The sequence below is a fragment of the Rhinatrema bivittatum genome, chromosome 1, assembly GCF_901001135.1.
Source record: "Rhinatrema bivittatum chromosome 1, aRhiBiv1.1, whole genome shotgun sequence".
Taxonomy (NCBI): Eukaryota; Metazoa; Chordata; class Amphibia; order Gymnophiona; family Rhinatrematidae; genus Rhinatrema; species Rhinatrema bivittatum.
In genome coordinates, this window is record NC_042615.1 from 805201241 (window position 1) to 805225860 (window position 24620).

At 49.1% G+C, this 24620-nt stretch overlaps 1 protein-coding gene across 1 annotated transcript in view; it reads left to right on the forward strand.

Moving 5' to 3' along the window:
• Positions 1-24620, forward strand: part of CELF4 (CUGBP Elav-like family member 4) — a 1498022-nt gene that overhangs the window by 1384832 nt on the left and 88570 nt on the right. The window contains exons 10-11 of the mRNA XM_029581031.1: positions 1599-1679; positions 12745-12888. Coding sequence (XP_029436891.1) covers positions 1599-1679; positions 12745-12888 — 225 coding nt within the window. The remainder of the gene's footprint in view (positions 1-1598; positions 1680-12744; positions 12889-24620) is intronic.

The following is a 24620-nucleotide window of genomic DNA, read 5'->3' on the forward strand; positions in this document are numbered from 1 at the left end:
CCAAAACGCGCATCCAACCCCCCCCCCCCCCCGAAACTAATAGCGCCCGCAACATGCAAATGCATGTTGCGGGCGCTATTAGTCATTCCCACGCGATTCAGAAAGTAAAATGTGCAGCCAAGCCGCACATTTTACTTTCAGAAATTAGCGCCTACCCAAAGGTAGGCGTTAATTTCTTCCGGCACCGGGAAAGTGCACAGTTTTTACTGCTTTTCTGTAGACCCTCTGATTTAATCTCATGACGATATTAAGTCGGAGGTCCCAAAAGTAAAAAATAATTAAAAATGTAAAATCAGCCCGCGGATCTCAGGTTGAAAACCGGACGCTCAGTTTTGCCGGCGTCCGGTTTCCGAACCCGTGGCTGTCAGCGGGTTTGAGAACCGACGCTGGCAGAATTGAGCGTCAACTGTCAAACTCGCTGACAGCCGCCGCTCCTGTAAAAAAAAGAGGCGCTAGGGATGTGCTACTGTCCCTAACGCCTCTTTTTACCGTGGGCCCTAATCTGAATAATTTTGTTTACTGAATCACGCGCACAGGAGAGTGGCCTGTGCACCCGCCCACTCTCCCACCAGGCGCGTGCACAGGCTGAGTGGCCTGTGCACGCGCCCACTCTCCTGTGCGCGTGCACAGGCCACTTAGTGGCCTGGTGGATACACGAAGCACCCCACGGTCCCCAGTTTGTAGCTGCCTGCTGGAATAACGTCACCATTCTGCCCACACTGATTCTTTCCTTTCTTTCTTTTTTAATTACGTGTCATCGGGACACACAGCAAACGGACATAAAGCTAGAGATGATTCGTAGCCCCGGTGGATCTAAAACACTCCTGGGCGTGCCTTAAAAACAGCTGCCAGGTTCCGCCTGGGGTGCGCAAGGCACGCGACCTTTGACCTTGTGCTTTTGCCACGTATTCCGAGCGGGATGTGGAGTGGTTTGGCAGGTGTAATGTTCAGCCAGAGGCGGTGTTAACAAAAAACAAACAAACAAAACAGTTGTTAGCAAAAGTACGGGCCTCCAGAGGATGCCTGGGGGAAATAATAAAAGTATTTAGTTAGTTGTTCCTGTTCAGACTGCGTGGTGGGATCTCTCTGGAATTGGGACCTAGTAGCGATACCTAAATAACCAGCACTTAAGCCAATGTATAGCGCGATATGAGCCTGTAACTCCTGTAATGCACAGCCGGCAATGCAGATTCCTTCTAGAAATTACACTCCCCTGTTTTTTTGTTTTTTTTAATAAATCTGAATAAATGCAAAGAGGAAACTGCCCTCCCCCTTTCCTTTCTCCCTGTTGACCGCTGCCTCCCACCTGAAATTGCTCTTTTATAGAACGAGAGCGCTGTTGTGATAAGAGTTGCCCCTCCCCCCCCCCCCCCCCCCCCCCCGGACTGCTGATCAGTTCCCGGCTGCAGGGGTTATGAAAGCAGCCGGGGCCCGGGCTCTTGTCCCCCCCCCCCCCCTGACTGTAGCATGAAGTCGCTTCTCTGCGAGGCTCTCTCCGGGAGGAAGTGAGGGGTTGGCGAGAGGCCGCCTGCTCTATCGTACTGAATTCTCTCTTTCTTTCTTTCTTTTTTCTTTTCTTTTGCCTCTTTCTCCAATAGCTGCGTATCCTGCTGCATACGGCCAGATCAGCCAAGCGTTTCCACAGCCACCTCCCATGATCCCGCAGCAGCAGAGAGAAGGTGAGTCAAGAGGGCTAAAAAACAAAACAAAACACCCAAACGGGGGCTAGTAAGTGACCTAGCCCTATCCCCTCATACACTCACACACATGCATGCGCTTCTACTTCGCTTAGTATGTATAAAACCGAATTTCTAGAATCTGTGCTTAATTTTGGTCACAAATCTTTGCTTTTTGGATGTTCTATGAATGTACAGCGGCCAACTCCAGTCTTCAAGAGCCACAAACATGACCGGTTTTCAGGATATCCACAACGAGGATACATAGGATAGATTTACATACAATGGGGCCGGTGCGATATTGGGCGCCGAGCTCAGCGCACTGCTAAACTCTCGGTTGGCTGCGCGTTTTGGACGTGTTAAGACGTACGCCCAATGCAATATCGGATTTAGCGCATCCAAAAATATGTGTCCATACCGGCGCGTAGCTAATAGCGCTCATCACATGCAAATGCCATGTTGATGAGACTATTCGCTAGTACCTCCGATGTAAAAAAAAAATAATAATAAAAAATTGTGCGCCTGACACGCATATTTTAAACCTCAAAAATTAATGACAGCCCAGAGCTGGTGTTAGGTATCGAGGCACCGTAAGCCTTGCTCAGAAAAGCAAAAAATACAACTTCTCCCTGGTTCCTCCTACGTAATACCATTGCGGTGCTAAGCAGGAGGAACCACAGAAAGCTGCAACACGGAAAAAAAAATAATAAAATCGTGACGGCGGTCAGGTTAGGAAAAGGGAAGCTCACTGGTAGCGGTGCATTCAAATCTATCGCATGCATATTCTTTGTGGGTACCCTGAAAACCTGGTCTGTTTGAGGCTCCCGAGGACCGGAGTTGGCCATCCCTGGTAAAGTGCCACCGGGGCAGCACATGAGCTAAGTCCTCTCCACCCCCCACCCCCGAGGGAAACTCACTACACTTTTCGTACCCCTCTCTTGCTTATAATTTGTGTTATTTTTAGTCAAGCCCCACCTGGCCTCCAACGTTCTTACTCATATATCACCTACCCAAGCGGTAACAATTTTGTCACAGCCCCGCACACACACGACCTTGAAGGGAGCACCCCGGTCTGTGCTCCTGTAATAATTTCAGTGTAAAGTCTTCCCATGTCAGTGATTTTAACTTTGCTTACATTTTGGTAAATAAGGGGGTCCTTGCTCTGCAGATCGCTCCTGTTAATAGTCCCAACAGGGTCACGGCTAGGCCGATCCGAGCTTGGTCTCACCCTACCGCGTGCATGGAGTTTCCATGTCCTGAGGAAAAAAAAGCAAGACCGCATCTCCCTGCATGCAACCGGGTAAAACAGGAGCGACTCGGCTTGCCCCTTTGGTCAGGGAGCCTTCTGGTCACTTCAGTTATCCGTGCACGCGCCCGACAGCAGTGGGATCGCCCAGCCAATCCCGTGCACTTTCAGAGCGATGCGATATCGGCCGGTGTTAAACGGGCGCTCATGGGACGGAGTGCCCACTCTCTCAACCCGCGCCGATCCACCTCTCCCGCACACCCGAGTTAATATTTAAATGGGCTGCCGCAGTGAAAAGGAGGTGCTAGGGAAAACTGTGCATTCCTAGCGCCTCCTCGGCATCGAGCGCCCGAGAGAGGTGGCTGTCAGCAGGTTAGGAAAACGGACGCTCAATTTTACGAGCGTCCGTTTTTCCTAACGTGCGCGCAGCCACGGGTTAGGAAAACGGATGCTTGTTAATTGAGCCGTTTTGCTAACCTGACCAACGGCGACACATATATATATTTTTTTTTTGCCTTTTCTTTTTTCGGTTCCTCCTAACTTAATATCGCCACAATATTAAGTCAGAGGAGGTACAGAAAAGCAGCATTTTCTGCTTTTCTGTTTATTTTGAGAGTAAAAATGTGCGCGTCGAGTGCACATTTTTTTTTTTTTTTGCCTCGAGAGATAATAGCTAATGACCTCATCAACATGAATTTACACGTGATGAGCGCTATTATCTACGCCGCTGGTCTGGACACGCTTGTCCCCTTACTGCACGGGCGTCCAAACACTTGTAAAGCTGTGCGCTCGGCCCAGCGCACCGTAGGGTCCATGTAATACTGTGTGCAGCGCCTAGCACATGGCTTAACAAGCGCTTGGACGCATGTGGTTCCAAAAATTGCAGTATTCGTCTAGCCCTACCTGGCGGTGCGAGGCAGTGTGGCGGGGACATGGTGCTGTCCGACTCCGTCACACTGCCAGCCTGCCAGGGGGGGCTGGCAATCCCGAGCAGCAGGGGCTGTCCGTCTGGACACTAGGTGTCGCTGTTGCCCGAGACGCCGTTCCCCCGTCCCGATCCCCCTCCTCCCCAGCATCCAAGGTGCTTGTGATCGCTGCCTCCCCCTGCAACCCCAATCACAGCCGGTCTGGGAAGCGGAGGCCATCCCCAAGAATCAAACCTACATCTCCTTCGTGGCAGGGCCACCGAGCCGCCCACCCGGCCCCTGTCGGGTGGCGGACATCTGATTTGAGATATTTCGGATACAGGATAGTCTCGGCGGCGGATGTTCTCCGGACGTTCCATCAGGTCCTTCCTTTCTAAAAAATTTTTACATGAACCTTTGACGGTTAAAGGTTTGCCCCGGTTGTTATTGATTTCCGTCTCGACAGGGAAGAAGCCAGGTGAACAGAAAGGGTGAAACTGGAAGCTGTGAACTCAAGCCAGCTCGGGAATGCCTCTGCAATCGGGGAAGGAAAGAGAGAGAGAGAGAGAAAAAAAAAAAAAGCAAGGAGACGGGAGCATGGCAGCTCTGGGAGCATGGCTTAGGAAAATTGGCAGGCCACCACCTCATCGGTTAATTGGTCCTGCTGCACCAGCACCCCCCCCCTGGCTGGGAGTACCGGAGAACCATCCACCCCCAGCTCGGCTCGCAGTGGCGCCAGAAACGCGGGGTATCAGCTGTTCCTTCCTGACAGTCCCCTTAGCAAATTAGCAGGGAAAATTGTGCTTAGCAAATACTCATTAGAAGTTCATTTTGTGTTAATACAAGGAATTGTGGAGAGGCTGTAATTTCAATCACGCTGAGACGAAGGAATTTTAATGAGCTTTAAATGGGCATCTGTCAGTATCCTGACTCGCCGGATCTCAGCTGCCAGCCGGGGGGATGAATGATGGCTAATAGAAACGGCGGAGGGCCTCTCCAAGCTGCTGTCCCACGCATTAAGCACTGACTTACGTTTCTGAGGCCTTGCGACATCTGAGCGACGTTCCCTGGAGCTGAAAGCTGAAGCACTAAAACCAAGCGCTCCGGTCAGCCCATGCTGGGCCCTTGCACCTTCATCTAGAGGGCACTGGTCCCCTGACCTCTCACCCTGCAGTCAGTGCTGAGCTCCTGTGCTTCCCCCTGCACCGGGCGCTGGTCCCCTGCCCTTTCACCCTGCAGTCAGTGCTGAGCTCCTGTGCTTCCCCCCTGCACTGGGCGCTGGTCCCCTGACCTTTCACCCTGCAGTCAGTGCTGAGCTCCTGTGCTTCCCCCTGCACCGGGCGCTGGTCCCCTGACCTCTCACCCTGCAGTTAGTGCTGAGCTCCTGTGCTTCCCCCTGCACCGGGCGCTGGTCCCCTGACCTTTCACCTTGCAGTTAGTGCTGAGCTCCTGTGCTTCCCCCTGCACCGGGTGCTGGTCCCCCTGACCTTTCACCCTGCAGTCAGTGCTGAGCTCCTGTGCTTCCCCCTGCACCGGGCGCTGGTCCCCTGACCTTTCACCTTGCAGTTAGTGCTGAGCTCCTGTGCTTCCCCCTGCACCGGGCGCTGGTCCCCTGCCCTTTCACCCTGCAGTCAGTGCTGAGCTCCTGTGCTTCCCCCTGCACTGGGCGCTGGTCCCCTGCCCTTTCACCCTGCAGTTAGTGCTGAGCTCCTGTGCTTCCTCCTGCACCGGCCGCTGGTCCCCTGCCCTTTCACCCTGCAGTTAGTGCTGAGCTCCTGTGCTTCCCCCTGCACCGGGCGCTGGTCCCCTGACCTTTCACCCTGCAGTCAGTGCTGAGCTCCTGTGCTTCCCCCTGCACCGGGCGCTGGTCCCCTGACCTTTCACCCCTGCAGTCAGTGCTGAGCTCCTGTGCTTCCCCCTGCACCGGGCGCTGGTCCCCTGACCTCTCACCCTGCAGTCAGTGCTGAGCTCCTGTGCTTCCCCCTGCACTGGGCGCTGGTCCCCTGACCTCTCACCCTGCAGTCAGTGCTGGGCTCCTGTGCTTCCCCCTGCACCGGGCGCTGGTCCCCTGACCTTTCACCCTGCAGTCAGTGCTGAGCTCCTGTGCTTCCCCCTGCACCGGGCGCTGGTCCCCTGACCTCTCACCCTGCAGTCAGTGCTGAGCTCCTGTGCTTCCCCCTGCACCGGGCGCTGGTCCCCTGACCTCTCACCCTGCAGTCAGTGCTGGGCTCCTGTGCTTCCCCCTGCACCGGGTGCTGGTCCCCTGACCTCTCACCCTGCAGTCAGTGCTGGGCTCCTGTGCTTCCCCCTGCACCGGGCGCTGGTCCCCTGACCTTTCACCCTGCAGTCAGTGCTGAGCTCCCTGTGCTTCCCCTGCACCGGGCGCTGGTCCCCTGACCTTTCACCCTGCAGTAGTGCTGAGCTCCTGTGCTTCCCCCTGCACCGGGCGCTGGTCCCCTGACCTTTCACCCTGCAGTCAGTGCTGAGCTCCTTGTGCTTCACCCCTGCACCGGGCGCTGGTCCCCTGACCTTTCAACCCTGCAGTCAGTGCTGGGCTCCTGTGCTTCCCCCTGCACCGGGCGCTGGTCCCCTGCCCTTTCACACTGCAGTCAGTGCTGGGCTCCTGTGCTTCCCCCTGCACCGGGCGCTGGTCCCCCTGACCTCTCACCCTGCAGTTAGTGCTGAGCTCCTGTGCTTCCCCCTGCACTGGGCGCTGGTCCCCTGACCTTCACCCCTGCAAGTTAGTGCTGAGCTCCTGTGCTTCCCCTGCACTGGGCGCTGGTCCCCTGACCTCTCACCCTGCAGTCAGTGCTGAGCTCCTGTGCTTCACCCCTGCACTGGGCGCTGGTCCCCTGACCTCTCACCCTGCAGTAGTGCTGAGCTCCTGTGCCTTCCCCCCTGCACCGGGCGCTGGTCCCCTGACCTCTCACCCTGCCAGTTAGTGCTGAGCTCCTGGGCTTCCCCCTGCACCGGGCGCTGGTCCCCTGACCTTCACCCTGCAGTAGTGCTGAGCTCCTGTGCTTCCCCCTGCACCGGGCGCTGGTCCCCTGACCTCTCACCCTGCAGTCAGTGCTGAGCTCCGGTGCATTCCCCCTGCACTGGGCGCTGGTCCCCTGCCCTTTCACCCTGCAGTCAGTGCTGAGCTCCTGTGCTTCCCCCTGCACCTGGGCGCGTGGTCCCCTGCCCTTTCACCCTGCAGTCAGTGCTGAGCTCCTGTGCTTCCCCATTGCACTGGGCGCTGGTCCCCTGACCTCTCACCCTGCAGTCAGTGCTGAGCTCCCTGTGCTTCCCCCTGCACTGGGCGCTGGTCCCCTGACCTCTCACCCTGCAGTAGTGCTGAGCTCCTGTGGCTTCCCCCCTGCACCGGGCGCTGGTCCCCTGCCCTTTCACCCTGCAGTCAGTGCTGAGCTCCTGTGCTTCCCCCTGCACTGGGCGCTGGTCCCCTGCCCTTTCACCCTGCAGTCAGTGCTGAGCTCCTGTGCTTCCCCCTGCACCGGGCGCTGGTCCCCTGCCCTTTCACCCTGCAGTCAGTGCTGAGCTCCTGTGCTTCCCCCTGCACTGGGCGCTGGTCCCCTGACCTTTCACCCTGCAGTCAGTGCTGAGCTCCTGTGCTTCCCCCTGCACTGGGCGCTGGTCCCCTGCCCTTTCACCCTGCAGTCAGTGCTGAGCTCCTGTGCTTCCCCCTGCACCGGGCGCTGGTCCCCTGCCCTTTCACCCTGCAGTCAGTGCTGAGCTCCTGTGCTTCCCCTGCACCGGGCGCTGGTCCCCTGACCTCTCACCCTGCAGTTAGTGCTGAGCTCCTGTGCTTCCCCCTGCACCGGGCGCTGGTCCCCTGACCTTTCACCCTGCAGTCAGTGCTGAGCTCCTGTGCTTCCCCCCTGCACCGGGCGCTGGTCCCCTGCCCTTTCACCCTGCAGTCAGTGCTGAGCTCCTGTGCTTCCCCCTGCACCGGGCGCTGGTCCCCTGACCTTTCACCCTGCAGTCAGTGCTGAGCTCCTGTGCTTCCCCCTGCACCGGGCGCTGGTCCCCTGACCTTTCACCCTGCAGTTAGTGCTGGGCCCCTACACGTCCCCCTGCGACAGGCAGTGGACTCCGTCATCCCCCCTCCCCCGCAGCAGATGCTCGGTCATTTCAACTTTCCTCCTGCAGAAAACCCTGGGTCCCTGCATTTTCCCCTGCAGCGGGCACTCTTGCCTCCGCGCTCCCCCCTCTGTAGTGGGTGCTGAGATCCTGCGCTGATCTCTGTTTCTTGGTATTGCGTGCCTGCCATGGTCCATAAACTGAAACCCTCTGCTCCCATTAATCGGGATGGCGCCTCCTAAGTCAGAGAAACATTAGAAATTGTGGGATTATCTGCCAAGTCCTGTCTACTGAGCACATTTATAAAAATGTGTGGTCCTTTATTTTCTATCAATTCAAAGAAATAGGGAAATGCGCACCATCCCGTTTGAGCTGTATTTAAGTTTTACTTCTCAGTGACTGGATCCTCTGTAATTTGAGAAGTTTTCAGACTGGAAAGATGGAGCTCCTTATCATGGATTTCACTCTCATATCTATGAGATCCACCCTGAAGTGTAGAGGGCGACGGGGGTAAGGTGAGAAAACGAATCTCGGAGAGGAAGTTAAGCCGAAAGAGAGGCGGGACAGCAAAACCGAAAACGAATCTTGGCGGCAGGAGGCTGGCAGACCCCCAGATCATGTATTGCGTTACCTGACAAATGGTCACAATACCACTCACAGCGTAGGATGTGCTTAGGGGTTTTCCCCCACCCCCGCACACACACACACACACCTACGCACAGAATGGGGGATGGGCCTTAATGGATCGGACCCTTTGGGGGATTATTACGTAACGTCCCGCATAAGTTAAGTTGGAATATGCGCGCCCGCAAATTACACCAGAACGTAACTCCGCTTCTGAAAATTATCCCGCCACATCCACCCCCACGCCTTACGTCTGATTAAACATCACAGATTTCCCGTGTAAATGTACGTGCGTGTATTTTTAAAATCCAAAAGAAAGTGTGTAAGTGCAAACCTCTCCCCACCATCCATGCCCCCAGCAACGACTACACTCAGTCCAGATAAACGTTTGCATGAAAAGGGGATGTGTGTGTGTCTGTGTATATATATATTTATTTATTTGCTGTAATCTGTCTTGTGACCATTAATTGGTAAAAAAAAAAAGAGGAATACCAAATAGCTAGAAATTAAATATGCATTAGTTTACCTGTTAAATATGCATTAGTTTTCTCTTTAATGTAATAGGCAAAGCGTCATTATGTCATTTGGTCATTTGCCTAATGCTGGCCTAGGCGACTGCTCTGTCGTTGGGAGGGTGGTATAGAAATATTTTAAATAAAGAAGCCGCAGCCCAAGAAGCCACAACAGGATGCAAGAGCGCCGCGGGCAGCACAGCTCGCGGGGAGAAGCCCGGGCCCGTGAGCCGCGGAAGATTTGCTGCGGTGAAGATTCCGGGCCGCAGCAGGTGGGGGCGCTGGGCCCGCGCGGGAACAGAGCGGACTGGCTGCCGTGAAAGACGCACGGTGCGAGCTGAACAGGAGCCCTGGCAGCTGAAGCGGCGGGAATGCAGCGTGTTTGTGTGGGGAGTGGCTACCGGAAAGGACACCCAGCCACCCCCCTCCCCATCTATGACCCGAAGAGCAGGGTGAGGTGGGAATGAGGAGAGAGGGAGGGAGAAGAGAAGAAGACAGAGAAGGGGTGGTGTGGGAAATCGTTGGAGGAAAGAGCCCAGAGGTGATGGAGGAAAAGGTGTGTCAGGTGAAGGGGAGTCAGCGGCCATGAGGATCTCGACTTAGTCTGTCACCTGCTCAGTCACTCAAACTCCTCCGGCTTGCTCACTCGTACACATGCACAGTGCCCCAGTCCCTTCACACTGACTTACACAGTCAGTCGCAGGCAGAGCTCTCACAGACCTACACTCGCACAGACAGACCCCACACCACCCTCAGACACACACTCAGACACACACTCACATCACCCACTCACTTGCGTGGCCACACACACACATGCAGCCCATGCGTCAGCTGACCCAGATGCGCACACACACACACACACACAGCAGCAGACACAGATTCTACCTAAGTCCATACAGACACCCACAACTCCATTATGACCTTGCACTCGCGTGTACACACTAACGTGCTACCTGAGAGGTGACTTGAGTGTGGGGGCAGCAAGGAGGCTGCTGCACGACAGCATGTGGAAGGACAAACTGAAGAACGAGGAGAAAGGGAGGTGATGGAAATAGTTGGACAAGTGGGCAGAGAGGCGAGGGATGAAATGGTGTGGCGGGAGAGATTGGGCAGAGCGGGTGGCCAGAGGCGACAGGGATGTGGGCTACTTCCTCACACCCCTCCCACTCAATTACACCCCTCCCACTCGGTCGTCTACAGACACATTGCTCATACCCTACTCCCTCACGCATAGCCACGTTCGCGAAGACAAAGGCCACGCTGGACAGAAAGGCTTGCATTCACTCGCTCAAACACACACACTCGCATCACCCACTCGCTTCCTCTCGCGCACACACTCTCACACACATACATTAGAGCGGATGCGCCAAGACACGAGATGCACATGCTTCGTGGTCACACACACACACACACGCACACCAGCCAACACTCACTTCACTCCTGGGGGCAGTGCATTCACACTGAGAGTTGTGTGACAGTGTGTACACAACGGGTTGTGGCAGCTGCCCAGAATATTCCATTTATCATCAAGCACCAGTGTTACCCAACTGCCAGTTTCAACCACAAGACCACTGTAACTCAATTCTGCTACTCTGCTGTCATGCCACAACTTTACCGTACAATGTGGCACAATATGAGCAGCTTCTCTCACATAAGTAAACACTGCCAGTGCACATTAGCCACAAACACCAGGCCCGATGAGCAGAGTCACTAAAACCAGAAAAGAATGATACACCATTCAGGCTGGCCATCACCCTTATACGTGGCAAACCTGTCCCCACACAAAGCTTTCACTTGGCACTGTGCACCTCACCGTGCCTTTTCATCCCCTGGTTTGTGAGGGGGATGGCAGAAAAAAAAAAAGACCGATTGGCCCATCCAGTCTAGCCAAATTATTCCTGGCCACACACTCTTTATCCTGTCAGTTTATCCTTTTGTTCTGTACTCTCCTGGTCAGGTGAGCCGACAGGATCCCACACTTAATCCAAACACCCTTCCACCCTCTCCCCCAAATAACCACCCAAACCAGACAGACAGACTGCTGACCCAACAGCCAGTCTCCTACGTAGTGGGCATCTCCAGGCAGAGATAATTAGAGGGGGTGGGGGGCAGGGAAGAAGGGTGCGAGTTGGATCCGCATGACCATGCACCTTGACCTCCCTCCCCCCCCCCCCCCCCCCCCCCAAGTACAGCCCGCCGCCCCTCCTGCGGGCAGCACAAACCCTCGCTATGCGGCTCCATCGCCACCAGTACTGCGGGAAAGGCTTTCGAAGCTGGGGGACAAACGGTCGGGTTGAGGATCCCTTTCATCATCACCCCCTCTGTATACCTTGCTGCCCCTAACAACGTTGTGCATCCCTCCCTGAAGCCTTGTATCTCTCCCTCCTAGTCAGGTTTCAGGATGCTTGGTTACTCCCTTAGTAACCCTATAGTAAATGATGGCAGACAAAGACCGGAAATGGCTCGTCCACTCTGCCCAGCAAGGTGTTTAGCATTGTCATTGTCACTTCGTGCAGGTTACCCCCCCCTAGGTTCATCCCATGCCCTTTTTAATTCCTTCACCGTTTCTGTCTTTCCCGCTTCCTCCGGGCGGCCATTGCAGGCATCCAGCATCCTTTCTGTGGGGGAAAAAAATATATATATTTAGATTACCTCTTCATATTTAGGGTTGTAAGAAAGCACATTTCTGTGTGTAAGATACTTTTTTTTTTTCCTACCCATGGAAATGCTCTTGAAAATGACCCTCTTTCTGCCTATAGGAAAAATGTTGAGCACCTCTGACACACAAATTGTCAGAATGTAAGGCTAACTCTCCTTCACGCCATGTTTCATTCACCTCTCCAGTCCAAATAAGTCCAAATTGCTGCCGCTGCCATAAATTAGTCCCACAAAATCTCCTTAATTGTGACCCGTGAGTCACCCGGTGGGAGCGTGGAAACCCTGCACCTTGCGGGTCCACTTGTTCCAAGGGCTGGTGAGATTGTGATCTGTGGGATTGCCTTGATAAGGGGGCGGGCCTGTCCGTTGCATGTCTAACGTGCTCCGGTGACCATGCAAAAAAAAAAAAAAAAGATCAGAGCTCCAAAATCAGTCTTGAAAGAAGTCCCAGCACAGTCCCGCGGCGCCCACCCCCACAGATCTGAAGATGCCTGGGTGCTGCTGCTGTCCCCCACTGTCTCCACCAACCTGCAGTGCTGCCTGCTGAATCGAACGTCCGAGTAAGAGCACCAGCGCAGGGAGAGCGGGACTCGGAAGAAACCAGAGAGGGGGCCGATGGCCAGATGGAAACAGAAAGATGCATCTTGTTGCTCCAAAGATATATTAACCTATATAGCCTATAGGGTGGCCAGCTGGCTCCTTTTGATCAGGACTGGCCGATCCAGTCCTGGCTTTATCTCCGTTACATGCAAGGATTTGTGGTTCCGGTGGTATCTCTAAGGGATGCCACGCATGCAGTGGGATAAAACCAGGATGGCATCGGCCTGTCCTGAAAAGAAATTGAGCATAAGAGATCTTAAGGCGATCAGTTCTGATTTTTAAAGTGCGTCCTTTGTATGAACTGGGTTAAAACATGGGGGGGGGGGTGGAGGAGGGGGGAAAGGGAACCGGAGCCAGGAAAAAGGGGCTGAAGGTAATTTGCCCGCCTTCTCTCTTTACTGACGCGCCCCCCTCTCCTCTCTTCCTCCCCCCCACCCCTGCAGGACCCGAGGGCTGTAACCTGTTTATCTACCATCTGCCCCAGGAATTTGGGGACGCTGAGCTGATGCAGATGTTCCTGCCTTTCGGTAATGTCATCTCCTCGAAAGTGTTTGTGGATCGGGCGACAAACCAAAGTAAATGCTTTGGTGGGTAAAAGATACCAAAACAATTAGTTTCATCCAGGAAAGGGCTTTCTCTGAGCACTTATCCTATCAAACTGCTTTTTTTTTTTTTTTTTTTACTACCCCCCAACCTCCTTTTTAAATTTTTTTTTTTTTTTTTTTAAATCGTTTGTTGGTTGTTTTTTTTTTTCCCCCTATATACTTTTTCCACCTGACCCTTACGTTTCATTGCTAAGACACTGCTTCTACTGTAGGTACCGCTATAAGGGACTAAAGCAGGTGTTCGTTAATAGGGGAGGAAAACGCATCCTGGGGGCGGGGGGAGGGGGAGGAAGAAGCAGATCACAAATAAAGAAGTGCGAGCTTCTACGGGGTTTTTTTTTTTTACAGATTTTTTTTTTTTTTTGTGAATAAATCCACCGGATTTGCATCAAAAAGCCCACAGGTCCTGAATTTACTGATGAGTCCAACTGGGGCCTCTTCCCCCCCCCCCCCCACCTGTAAAATGTCGCAATCCTTTGCAAGATCTGTTGTGCATCGCTGGGCGAGCTGCACAGGTCCATGGTCAAGCCGCTAACTGCATTGGCTTTTTCTGCAAACCAACCCCCGTTTTAAAAAAATAAATTGAAGGGGTGTTTGCTTGGGGTTGTTTTTTTTTTTTGTTTTAACCAGGAACTGTGGCAGATTTACTTAATTATCTGCAGCACTGCCTGCACCCTGCTTTTGCTTCTGCGGTGAATTTATTCGCAAATCCCCAGACCCAAACCCTTTAGAGATCAGGACCCATAGAGGGATTTTGATGAGCACTGTCCTCATGGTCTGGAAGCCCACAGAATGCTCTGGTGATCGCAAGGAATCTCCCCTTTCCTGCTGGTGAGAGCAGTCCCTGCAAGCCAGAGCTTTCAAGCACTGTCATTCATTGTGTGCCTCAGGTCGCTGTCTGGTTCTGTGTCATCTGGACAGACTGAGACACTTCTGGTTTCACTCCATTCTTTGCTATGCACTTGTTGTTCCAGCATTTTCCAAGAACAGCAGGACTGCAAGAGGATGCATGCAGTTGGGTAAACCTAGGAGAGCCTCAGCTAGCCCAGATGGCCCAAACCCAATTGGAAGGCACTTTCTAGTCCTTTTGCCTTTGATAAACCTGGATCCCTTGTGGACTCTGAGGCCTAAATGGCTTTATAGCACTAGTTGTGTTGTAGAAATTTGAGATAATAAGTGATATGTTCCACGTTATCAGGGCAGGCTTAGCTGGTCCTACTTCCCCCATACCCCCATGCCTCTATTTATATGTAGCCCTGCCTTGGATACTAGGCTGCCTTGTCACAGGATCTTGCTCTCTCCTTTTATAGTTACTGTCATTTTCTAGCAGCTAGTGAGCTGACATGGGATGGACTCACCAGATGCCCTTGACTGGAAGGAGGGAAAGCAGTAGACATCCCTTTTTGTATCTGGATAGCATCACTCCATGGACTGACTTTTCCAACCTTCAGAGGGCCCTGGCGATGAAATTAACAAGGGCGCCAAGGGTGCATGTTGGAACAGTCCCGCTGTAAGGAAGGGCTCAGCTGGGGGGATCAGGCATGGTGCGGGCACCAGATCCAGCCGAAGCCAAGGAACAGTAACAGGACTGAAGAGGACCTCAGACAAGACATAGAAAGTGCAATTTTCAAACTGCCCACAGAAATGCAAAGCTGGCGGGTAATTTATAACCACAGCCTTTACGGCAATTTTCAAAGTGAAAACATTCCCATTGACAATGTCCTAAGAAAAAGCACCCAGATGCCTTTGCACTTGCTTTTTATGTGAATGCTTTTTCCAGGTGCATTTGGATACAGCACGTGACTTGTGTTGGTGGGGGGGAGAGTTCCTGGTGCAAGGTATTCAGCGATGACGGCTCCTTAACTTATTTGAGCCATTATGTTTATTTACTTACTTATAGATACTATTTTCTGCCTAACACAGACCAGCTCATCTAGGCTGATTACAATGAAGCAAAGTACTCAAAAAATACATCAAGAATACAATCACACATAAATAAAATATATATATATATAACCATAAAATATGAAATATAATGGCTCATTCCTACCTCAAAGCAAAGACACTTAAACACAGAATACAAATAGTAGTGAACTGTAAAACTAGCTAACAATCAAAGGCTTCATGAAACATCAGCGTTTTGAGTTGTTTTCAAAAATCAGCAAGATCATCAATCATATGTAAAGCTACAGGAAGAACGTAGGGCCTATCACTGAAAGTGCCCAAGACCATGTTGATGACAGATGAAGAAATCTCACAGAGGGTATAATAAGCAGACATTTATCTACCGACCTCAACAGGCAAGTTGGCATATAAACTCGAAATAAACACGACAGACTAAGAACTTAAATTTGATCCTTCATCGCACTGGAAGCCAACATAGGGGTGACATGCTCCCAGGGTAATCTCCCTAAAATCAGCCACGCAGCTGAATTCTGAAGCACTTGTAAGGCTTTAAGTGAAGATAAGGGAAGGCCCCATGTACAAGGAATTGTAGTAATCCATTGTAGTTTGCCCAAAAGCCTGAACGACGATATGAAAAACATCACGGGGTACAGTATATTTCAAATGTCTTAACAGCCACAGTTTAAAATAAGAAACAATTGCCAACATTTGAGGCTTGAAAGACAGCCCAGAATCAAACTGAAAACCTAAATTATGGATACAATACTTGAACAAAAATGGAGATGCCTTGCACAGATAAGGATAGATTAGTAGAGTAAGCAACAAGCCTAGATTTGCTTGTGATTAATAGTGCTTCTGTTTTGGCCAAGTTTAAAATTAGATTATTATCAGCCATGCAGGGATTAATCTTAACAAGACCATCTTGAGTCCTAGTCATAGTAGCATGAAGATTTTCCTTAAGAGGAAAATACAGCTGGTTGTCATCTACATATATCTTAAACTTTATAGCTAAAGAGTCCAACGGCAATCGCATATAAATATCAAAAATAGTTGCAGCTAAAATTGAAGCTTGTGGAACATCTGTCTGAATGGTGGACCATGCTGATTGTGAATTTTGGAACCTGACCTGCTGTTCGTGCTCTGTCAACTAAGATTTAAACCAGTGGAAAACCATCCCTCCAATTCCAAATGATAGCAGTCGATTTAATAGTAAAGAATGATTAGCTGTGTCAAAAAACTGTGGACACGTCTAAGAAAACCACTAGACACGCATGACCAGAATCAAGCTCAAGCAGAAGGAAATCAGTATTATTATTTAAAATATTTATTTCCCCCCCCCCTTGTTCCTCTGATTCCATTCTTACCCAGCTCCTTTTAACTTTTTCCCCTATAGTCATCCCTTTCATCTGTCACATCCTCAGTGAATCACTTTCCATTGCAACTGTGCCCATTCACAGTCCTCAGCAAGAAACCCTCTCTGGATCCTACCTGCCCTGCTAACTGTTGTCCCATCTCCCTCCTCACTTTTTTATCCAAACTACTTAGACATGTTGTTCGCCTCCTTGGTCTTCACTTTCTTTCATCTCAAGCCATTCTTGATCCAGTCCAGTTTGATTTTCACCCTCTACACTTTCCATTGCGACTGTGCCCATTCACAGTCCTCAGCAAGAAACCCTCTCTGGATCCTACCTGCCCTGCTAACTGTTGTCCCATCTCCCTCCTCACTTTTTTATCCAAACTACTTAGACATGTTGTTCGCCTCCTTGGTCTTCACTTTCTTTCATCTCAAGCCATTCTTGATCCAGTCCAGTTTTGATTTTCACCCTCTACACTTTCCATTGCGACTGTGCCCATTCAAAGTCCTCAGCAAGAAACCCTCTCTGGATCCTACCTGCCCTGCTAACTGTTGTCCCATCTCCCTCCTCACTTTTTTATCCAAACTACTTAGACATGTTGTTCGCCTCCTTGGTCTTCACTTTCTTTCATCTCAAGCCATTCTTGATCCAGTCCAGTTTGATTTTCACCCTCTACATTCCACAGAAACTGTCCTTGTCAAAGTCTCCGGTGACCTGCTTAAGGCTGAAATCAAAGGTCTTTACTTGATCCTTATCCTTCTTGACTTATCCACTGTACGTATCCCACGCCTCTTATTGCTCTATACTAATTCTCTTGGTGCTCTGATCTCCTTCCATGGCTTTCAGCATCAACTTTATGCTGATGACCTCCAGACCCTACCTCTGTACACCTTAAATTTAATCAGGAATCCAGTCCCAAATCTCAGGCTGCTTCTCTGACTTTGCTGCCTGGATGCCCCACCACCACCTTGAACTCAACATGGCCAAGATAAAACTCTATCCCCCCCCCCACCCCAACACATTTCCTCTCTTCCCCTTTTCTTTATATCTGTGGTTAACACTATCATCTTCCCAGTTCCCTAAGCCCCATTACCTTAAGGTCATCTTCAAATCTTCTCTCTCCTTTTCTACACACATCCAAAACACTGCTAAAATGTGTCGTTTTTTCTCTATAACATCACCAAAATCCATCCCTTCCTTTCTGAAGACACTACCAGAACCTTTATTCACTCTCTCATGACAGCCTGCTTAGACTATTGTAACCTGCTTCTCTTAGGTCTCTCAGCGAGCCATCTCTCTCCATTACAATCTATCAAGAATTCAACTGCATGACTGCAACTACACCCATATAACCCCTCTTCTCAAGTCACTACATTGGCTCCTTATCCATGTCCACATACAGATCAAGCTCCTTTTACTCATCTATGAGAGCCTTCACTGTGCAGCTCCTCACTACCTGTCCTTCCTTATCTCTCCTTACACCCTTCCTCGTGAACTCTGCTCGTTAGGCAAGTCACTTCCATCTATGCCCTTCTCCTCCTTGGCCAACTCCTGACTCCGTTCTCCGCATGCTTGGAATAGTCTTCCTGAGTTGGTGGTCATACTCCCTCTCTGGTCTTATTCAAATCCAGTCTATTCAAATCCACCTTTTTTTTTAGGAGGCATTTAAATCTTAATCCCTTGCTATCCTGCCCATAGCCTTATTGATTTTAACCATTATCTTAATAAACGACATTTCCAAAGTTTAATTTGCCCTTTATGTTTGTCTTGATTAGATTGTAAGTCTTCTGTCTCATGTGATTTTGTATAGTGCTGCATAAGTTGAGTAGCAATTAATTATCTGGATGTTGAGGATACTTCCTCAACATCCAGATAATTATTCAAGAGTCTTTTGCTTGAGCTAAGCAACATTTGCTTTGTTCCTGTCTACTTAGTCAAAGGGGCACTCTGAGCAAAATACAACAAAATACAACAATGCAAAAAAAATATAAAAAATAAAATAACATAAAATGCAATATAATCATAATTAAAAAATATATTACACAAATAAATGCAATTGAGATAACGCATAAATTAAAATAGCACACAAACCAGTCATTCTTCTATAGCAATACCAGGTGAGCAGCCTTAAAAAAAAGCCAGTATAGTTTTAAAAAGCCAGAATAGTTTTCAACCAACAAACATAATATTTAAGTAAATGCCTTTGTGAAAAAAATAATATTCTCAGAGTGAGCAATATACAGTGCTAAATATCCCATCTGATTGGGATCTGTGGAATAGTATTCCAAACTCAATAGTCATTACCCATGTTCTTCACTGGGGCTCTATTGTAGCTCCTCTGAACACTCCTGGTTACTGTGTTTTTTTGCCAGATCATGCCACATCACTAACCTGGAAACATTTTGAGCTTGCCTCCTTTTCCCCATTGGGAAAAAGTGGAAGGTGGACACAACCAGGTATATAATTTTTTAGAAAATGACAACTGGTTATTCCTCTGTTCATTTTTTTCTGTGAGCAAAGAACTAGCTTATTCTTGCTCCTCTTTCTTTCTTCTTCTCAGGATGAGTCCTTCCTAGCACCACTAAGTGTCCCCCTAACTTTCTGTTGGCATGTCTTACATGCACACCCGCACTAGAGCTCTAGGATTGTTTCACCCTTTCCCTTTGCCAAAGAAAGAACCATTACAAACACACTTTTTGTAATGCTATGGGCCTTACATATGTAAATGGCTTTGTGTCTTCCCGTTACATGTTAGCAAAAACACCTGGCGGATTGTACACTTCTACAATACATTGAGGTAATCCCTCAAGGCATTGTGAAGCTTGAATTAGATGGACAAGGTTCAGTCTAGAGTTCGTATTGGGGGGAAAAAAAACCCTTTATTCCCTGATTCTTTACAGTTATAGAGAGGATACATGCATGATACCATGCATGATTTCTAGTAAGCTGCAGGCTCCTACAAGCCTCTGTGCTGAGCCTTGTGACATCAGCTGCAGGTTGCCCAGAGATTTCCACAAAATATATGTAACTGTGAAGCAATCTGAACTATCATAAAATACAGTACATGGTTGATATTCTGTTCTTTGCAGGCTCTGACACCTAGTGTTGGTCTAACATCAGAATTATCCAAAGATGTTTGGAGACCACTTCTGAAGAAGGGTCCTGTGTTCTATAAGCCTCAGGTACATCCTTCTCTTTGGATAATTCATGTATTGGCCTAGTGAAAGATATCAGGTTAATGAAATAAGCCAAGTCCTGCCCAATGAGGATATCATAAATATCCAAACACCAGAGATAAGTAGCAAAAAGAGAAAAACTTGAAAAATAAACTAGCTGGAAATATAATAGTTTAAATAATGTTTCTCATGTATTTCAAATTTGTTTTAGTTGGGTGGGGGGGTTTAAGTTTTTTATATATATATTTTTCCAAATTTTTCACATTTTTTTTTAACCCAGAAGTTTCCTCCTGCTTCTTTGTGCTTCCAGCTCAGTGTTAATCAGGGCTGGCATCTAGTGCCATGAGCCTTCATTCACAACTACCTGGCATTTATCCCCTATTTTATAGTCCTGGCCCCTGGACATTGTAGCAACAGTCCTGAAGTGGGGGCCGTGCACCGGGGCTCCTCCCTGAGGGTGGCCATTAGGTGTCACCCTTAAGTAATGACCATGACTCCTACCCCCTCTGCCTCCACAGCATTCCCAGCTCACCTGGGGGTAGAAACATTTATATTGTCCCTTATTTGATAAGTACATCCCCAGGTCTCACCTTCACTAGTCTTCTGTTGGTAAAATTGGTGAGCCTGTGTTTTGGCTTTTGCTTTTTTATTTTACCAGTAAAAAGTATCACAACCTACAAAAGATTACAGGGGTCTGCAGAACCCATACTACTACTGAAATTGCTGTTATTACAGTAGCATTCATAAGAAATGATAAGGAGGGGAGTCTTCAAGTCAGGATTAAAGAGATGGGGAGGTAGTTGGTGAGAGGACTAGAAACGAGTAGGCTATTTCAGACAGAAGGTGTTCAGGACTGCTGCGACCTACACTATTGTCTTAATTACTCACCTAGAGCAATGCTTCTCAACCTTGTCCTGGAGGACACCTAGCCAACCTGGTTTTCAGGGTAGCCACAATAAATATGCATGAAATAGATTTACATAAACGGGTCTCGTGCTCATTGACTCCGGATATCCTAAAAAAAATGGCATCAGTGTCACATGGGCCTCCAGGACAGAGTTGAGAACCACAGACTTCGAAGAAGTTCTGATGGGCTTTCAGACCATGAAGGGACACAGATTATTAGTCTTCTCAGGTTTAGAAAGATTAATGGATGGCAGGGTTGAGAAGATAATAGGGCCCTAAGCAGTAAAACAGTTGCAGCCAATCTACTCCAGTAGACAAAGCAATGAGTGACAACCTAGTCTTACAAACAGAGACTGGCCCTGAGGCCTCTTTTCTTTCCGTTTTGGACAGCTGAAGAGTTTTCTCCCCCTTCAGGATTTACTAACCCATCCTAGGCCCCCAGGAGAGATGTAGCGTTCTGTTCTGTGGGAGTTTGACAGCCTTGCCAGGGGAGGAAGGAGGGGAAGGGAAAAGGGGTTGGTGGAAGTTGGTGTTGTTTTGAGACTTTGGTGTCATGTGGTGATGTGCTATGCGGTCACATATCGTAACATGCTGTATTGAATATTATCGTGCACAGAAAGTGATTGTGATGTGTTGTTTCCTCATCGGGTCATGTTGGGATAACTTCTCATCTTGGGGGGCCCAGGAAGCTATTGCTCCCCGGGGGTTTGCTTGCACGGCTCCCTGTTAACCAAACGATGAGAATTTAGCCCATCAGGATGGCATGTAATGTAAGCAGAAATATGTTGTAACCACATCTTTTACCTTAAACATTCAAGAGGTAAGTTTTCAGCATGACCAACAAATATAACAGTGTGTCAATGAAATCTGGATTGGTAATGTCAAGCACTCATACCAGATTTTTGCATTGTGCTATTGTTATTTCAGATAGATATTATGAAAGGGAAGACTGAGTCATGACAACGGGGTGTAGTAGCTTCAGCTTGCAAGAAAATCTAAGAATATTCTAAATATATTTGAGTGCTATATTATCTTATGTCACTGAAGTAATTCCTGTTAAATATTCTGCTAGGTCTAGACTGTTCACTCAGTGGTGGTGCCATGCAGAGGACCTGGGTTTGATATCCACTTGAGGTCTTCTGCTCCCCAGACAATCGGTGACTCCGGAAACCTTTGGGGAATGGGGGCATAAGAGGAGGCAGAGTAAATTTCAGGGTGGGCAAGTGCCAAGAGCTTTTTCCCTCCAAGCAATCAGTGATCCAGCCAGACTGGGGGGGGGGGGGGGGAGGGACTCACTGCCTGCCCTCTATGGATCCACCCCTGTCCCCAGGTCAGCCAGGGCTGGGGATCCTGCGGAGGTGGCATTCACAAGCTCTGGGGACGGGAGTACCAGTCGTTCTTCTATAGCAACACCAGGTGGGCAGCCTTAGGGTCCATGGCTGCAGACTTGCACAAGGAGGCCCCGTGACGTGGTCTGTTGCTGCAATGGCTGTGCTGAGTATATTGGGAAGGGGGAGATAAAACTGGGTGAACAAATATTTTGCTTCTAAGAGAATCCTTTTAAGTGTGGCCTTTCAAGGGACGTCCATCGTTGAGCTCTGAGGCCTCAGTCACTCAAGATCCTGAGCAAATATTTCATTGGGATTTTCTTATTTACTTGGAAGCAACTGTATCCTTCACAGCAGAATTTATGTTTAATGCATTCCAGTTTCAAATGGCAGAGGAATCTGTCTTCAGTTATCTTGGCAGTCAGTTTGAGTTGACTTGGAGTACACTGAGGGTCAAACAAGGCAAATGGAGATCGAAGTGCATAGTTGCCACCAATGAAGAGTGAGCCCGCTGTTCTTCCCACATTGTGGGATGTATCAAATGTTTTGCCTCAGTTTTGTACCAGCACGGACAGGACTTTGATATCTTCACTGGCTGGCCTTTTTCCTCAGTACAAAACCTCCACAAATCACCGCCACCACTACGCCATCATGGCGCAAATTACCTGAAAAAGCAGTTGCCGTTGCCTGCGCTTTCAGTCTGCTTTGCATTAACCCCTCTCCCTAGTATCAACTTCTTCTCTATAGAGGGTCTGGCCGCCTGGCTTTCCCGGTTCTTTCCCTCCATCTGAAATAATTCACTTCTTGAAGGCAAACTTTTTCAGAGTCCCGGGGGTGTTCCTTCCCATGGAGATGCAGAACGGGCGTCTTCCAACGTCCTTTTCCTCTGCTCTGAGGGAGTTCTTTCTATGAATCTGCTGCAGTCCTACTGACAGACTCATTCACCTGCCTGTCTTCTGTCTGAGGGTGCCACAAGGGAAGGGTATGAACCCTGGTCCCGATGTGATAGGGTGCGCTCCGCAGAGCGGGCAGTTTTACTCCTGATTGTGCACAAACTCTAGTGTTAATGCGGCAGGGAGTTTTGTGCACAAAAGATGAGTGCGTAGAACTGTTCATGCCGCTTAGCACCCTCCCGTGGAAATCCCATGCAAATGACGGCATTACTTATTACGCCCCCCCCCCCCCATCCCCCAGTGCAGAGGTGCGCTGGCTTTACGCCTTTCTCTCTTAACTCTGGAAATTTTGCTGCTGGTAGAGTAACGTTTCCAGTGCTAGTGTCAGACTATAGGCAGAAGCAAGAGTTTCCGGTGTTGGGACCTGTAGTCAGGATTTTCTGATGCTTTATGCACATAAACCATGTTTGTGCAAAAATCATATTTTTCTGTGCATTAATTCATTTCTTTGTGCACATTTTCAGATGTGAATGCATTTTTAACTCCCAATGTATTGGTATACCATTAGCTTACTGTTTCGGGAGTTTAAAAAAATATTAAGTTGTGCCTTAAGAAACTATTGGGCCAATACAAAAAGAAACGTGGGAGAGCCGGCGAGCGCCTGCTCTCCCGACGCGCGCCCAGGCCTGGGTGCGCGATTCAGTATCGGCCTGCATGCAAATGAGGGCCCGCGGTAAAAGGAGGCGCTAGGGACACTAGCGCGTCCCTAGCACCTCCTTTTTGACAGAAGCGGCGGCTGTCAGCGGGTTTGACAGCCGATGCTCAATTTTACCGGCGTCAGTTCTCGAACCCGCTGATACCACAGGTTTGGAAAATGGACGCCGGCAAAATTGAGCGTCCATCTTCCAACCCGTGGGCCGCGGGCAGATTTTAAACTTTTTTTTTTTTTTAATTTTTGATTTTTTTTATTTTGGGGGCATCCAACTTAATATCGCTATGATAGTAAGTCGGAGGGTGTACAGAAAAGCAGTTTTTTCTGCTTTTGTGTACACTTTCCTGGTGGCGGTCAAAATTAAAATGTGCGGCTTCGTTGCACATTTTGCTTTCTGTATCGCGTGGGAATGATTAATAGGCCCATCAACATGCATTTACATGTTGCGGGTGCTATTAGTTTCAGGGGGGTTGGCCGCGTGTTTTCGATGCGCTATTACCCCTTATTGTATAAGGGGTAAAAATAGTGCATCAAAAATGCGTGGGCTAACAGTGCGCTCCGCTGGAGCACACTTTATTGTATCAGCCCGTATGTGTTGAATTTCAGCACATAGTTTTAATGCTCAGCTAATTATATCACCCCCCCCCCCTCCATCCTGCGAACTCCCATTTGTTTCCAGTGAATCCTAAGGCAGAGCTCTGAAAAAACTGTTCATATATAATATGTATATCTCGGAATCACGAGGTTCTCGTTTCTGTTCACCATTTGTATTTATTCCTTCAGCTGAGCACTAAGGTATACACCAGACAATTGTATTTCTTAGAAATACCTGGCTTGGGGTGCTGAGTGCAGTTTCCTAGGTCATTGCATTGGTTCCTTTGTTGCTTCTATTAAATTTTCTTCAGGCTTGGAGAAGGGCACATTCTAACAGTATTTTGTAGGATATTTGCATACTCTGGAAGCTGTGATATCTTTTGTTGGACCAAGAAAAATAAATCAAATACATGTAGTATTGTACATGAGATTTTGGGCCCTCATGGGTCCCATCTTCAGATGTCTGGATATCCAATATCCAACATTTCAGTCATATTCTTTATCTACCAAAAGAGCACCAGCCATAAAGGCGGCAAGAACAAATACAAAAAAATAAGTGAGGTTCTATTACTAACTATATGGGACCCTCCATGACTTACAATGGTCAACTGAATTGAGAAATGAAGATGAAGACATTGAATTCAAAGAGTTAATATTTATCATTCATTTTGGACTTATCTAGCAGCTCAATTCAATCTACTTACCATTCGTTTTTTTTACATCTTCCTTCGTATCAACTATGTGCTGTCAAGTGGACTAGCAGAGATCTGGTGCTCACTGATCAAACATTTGCTAGGTTCCTAGTCACTATAGTACCTGGTATCAGGTGAAATAGGGAAATTCTA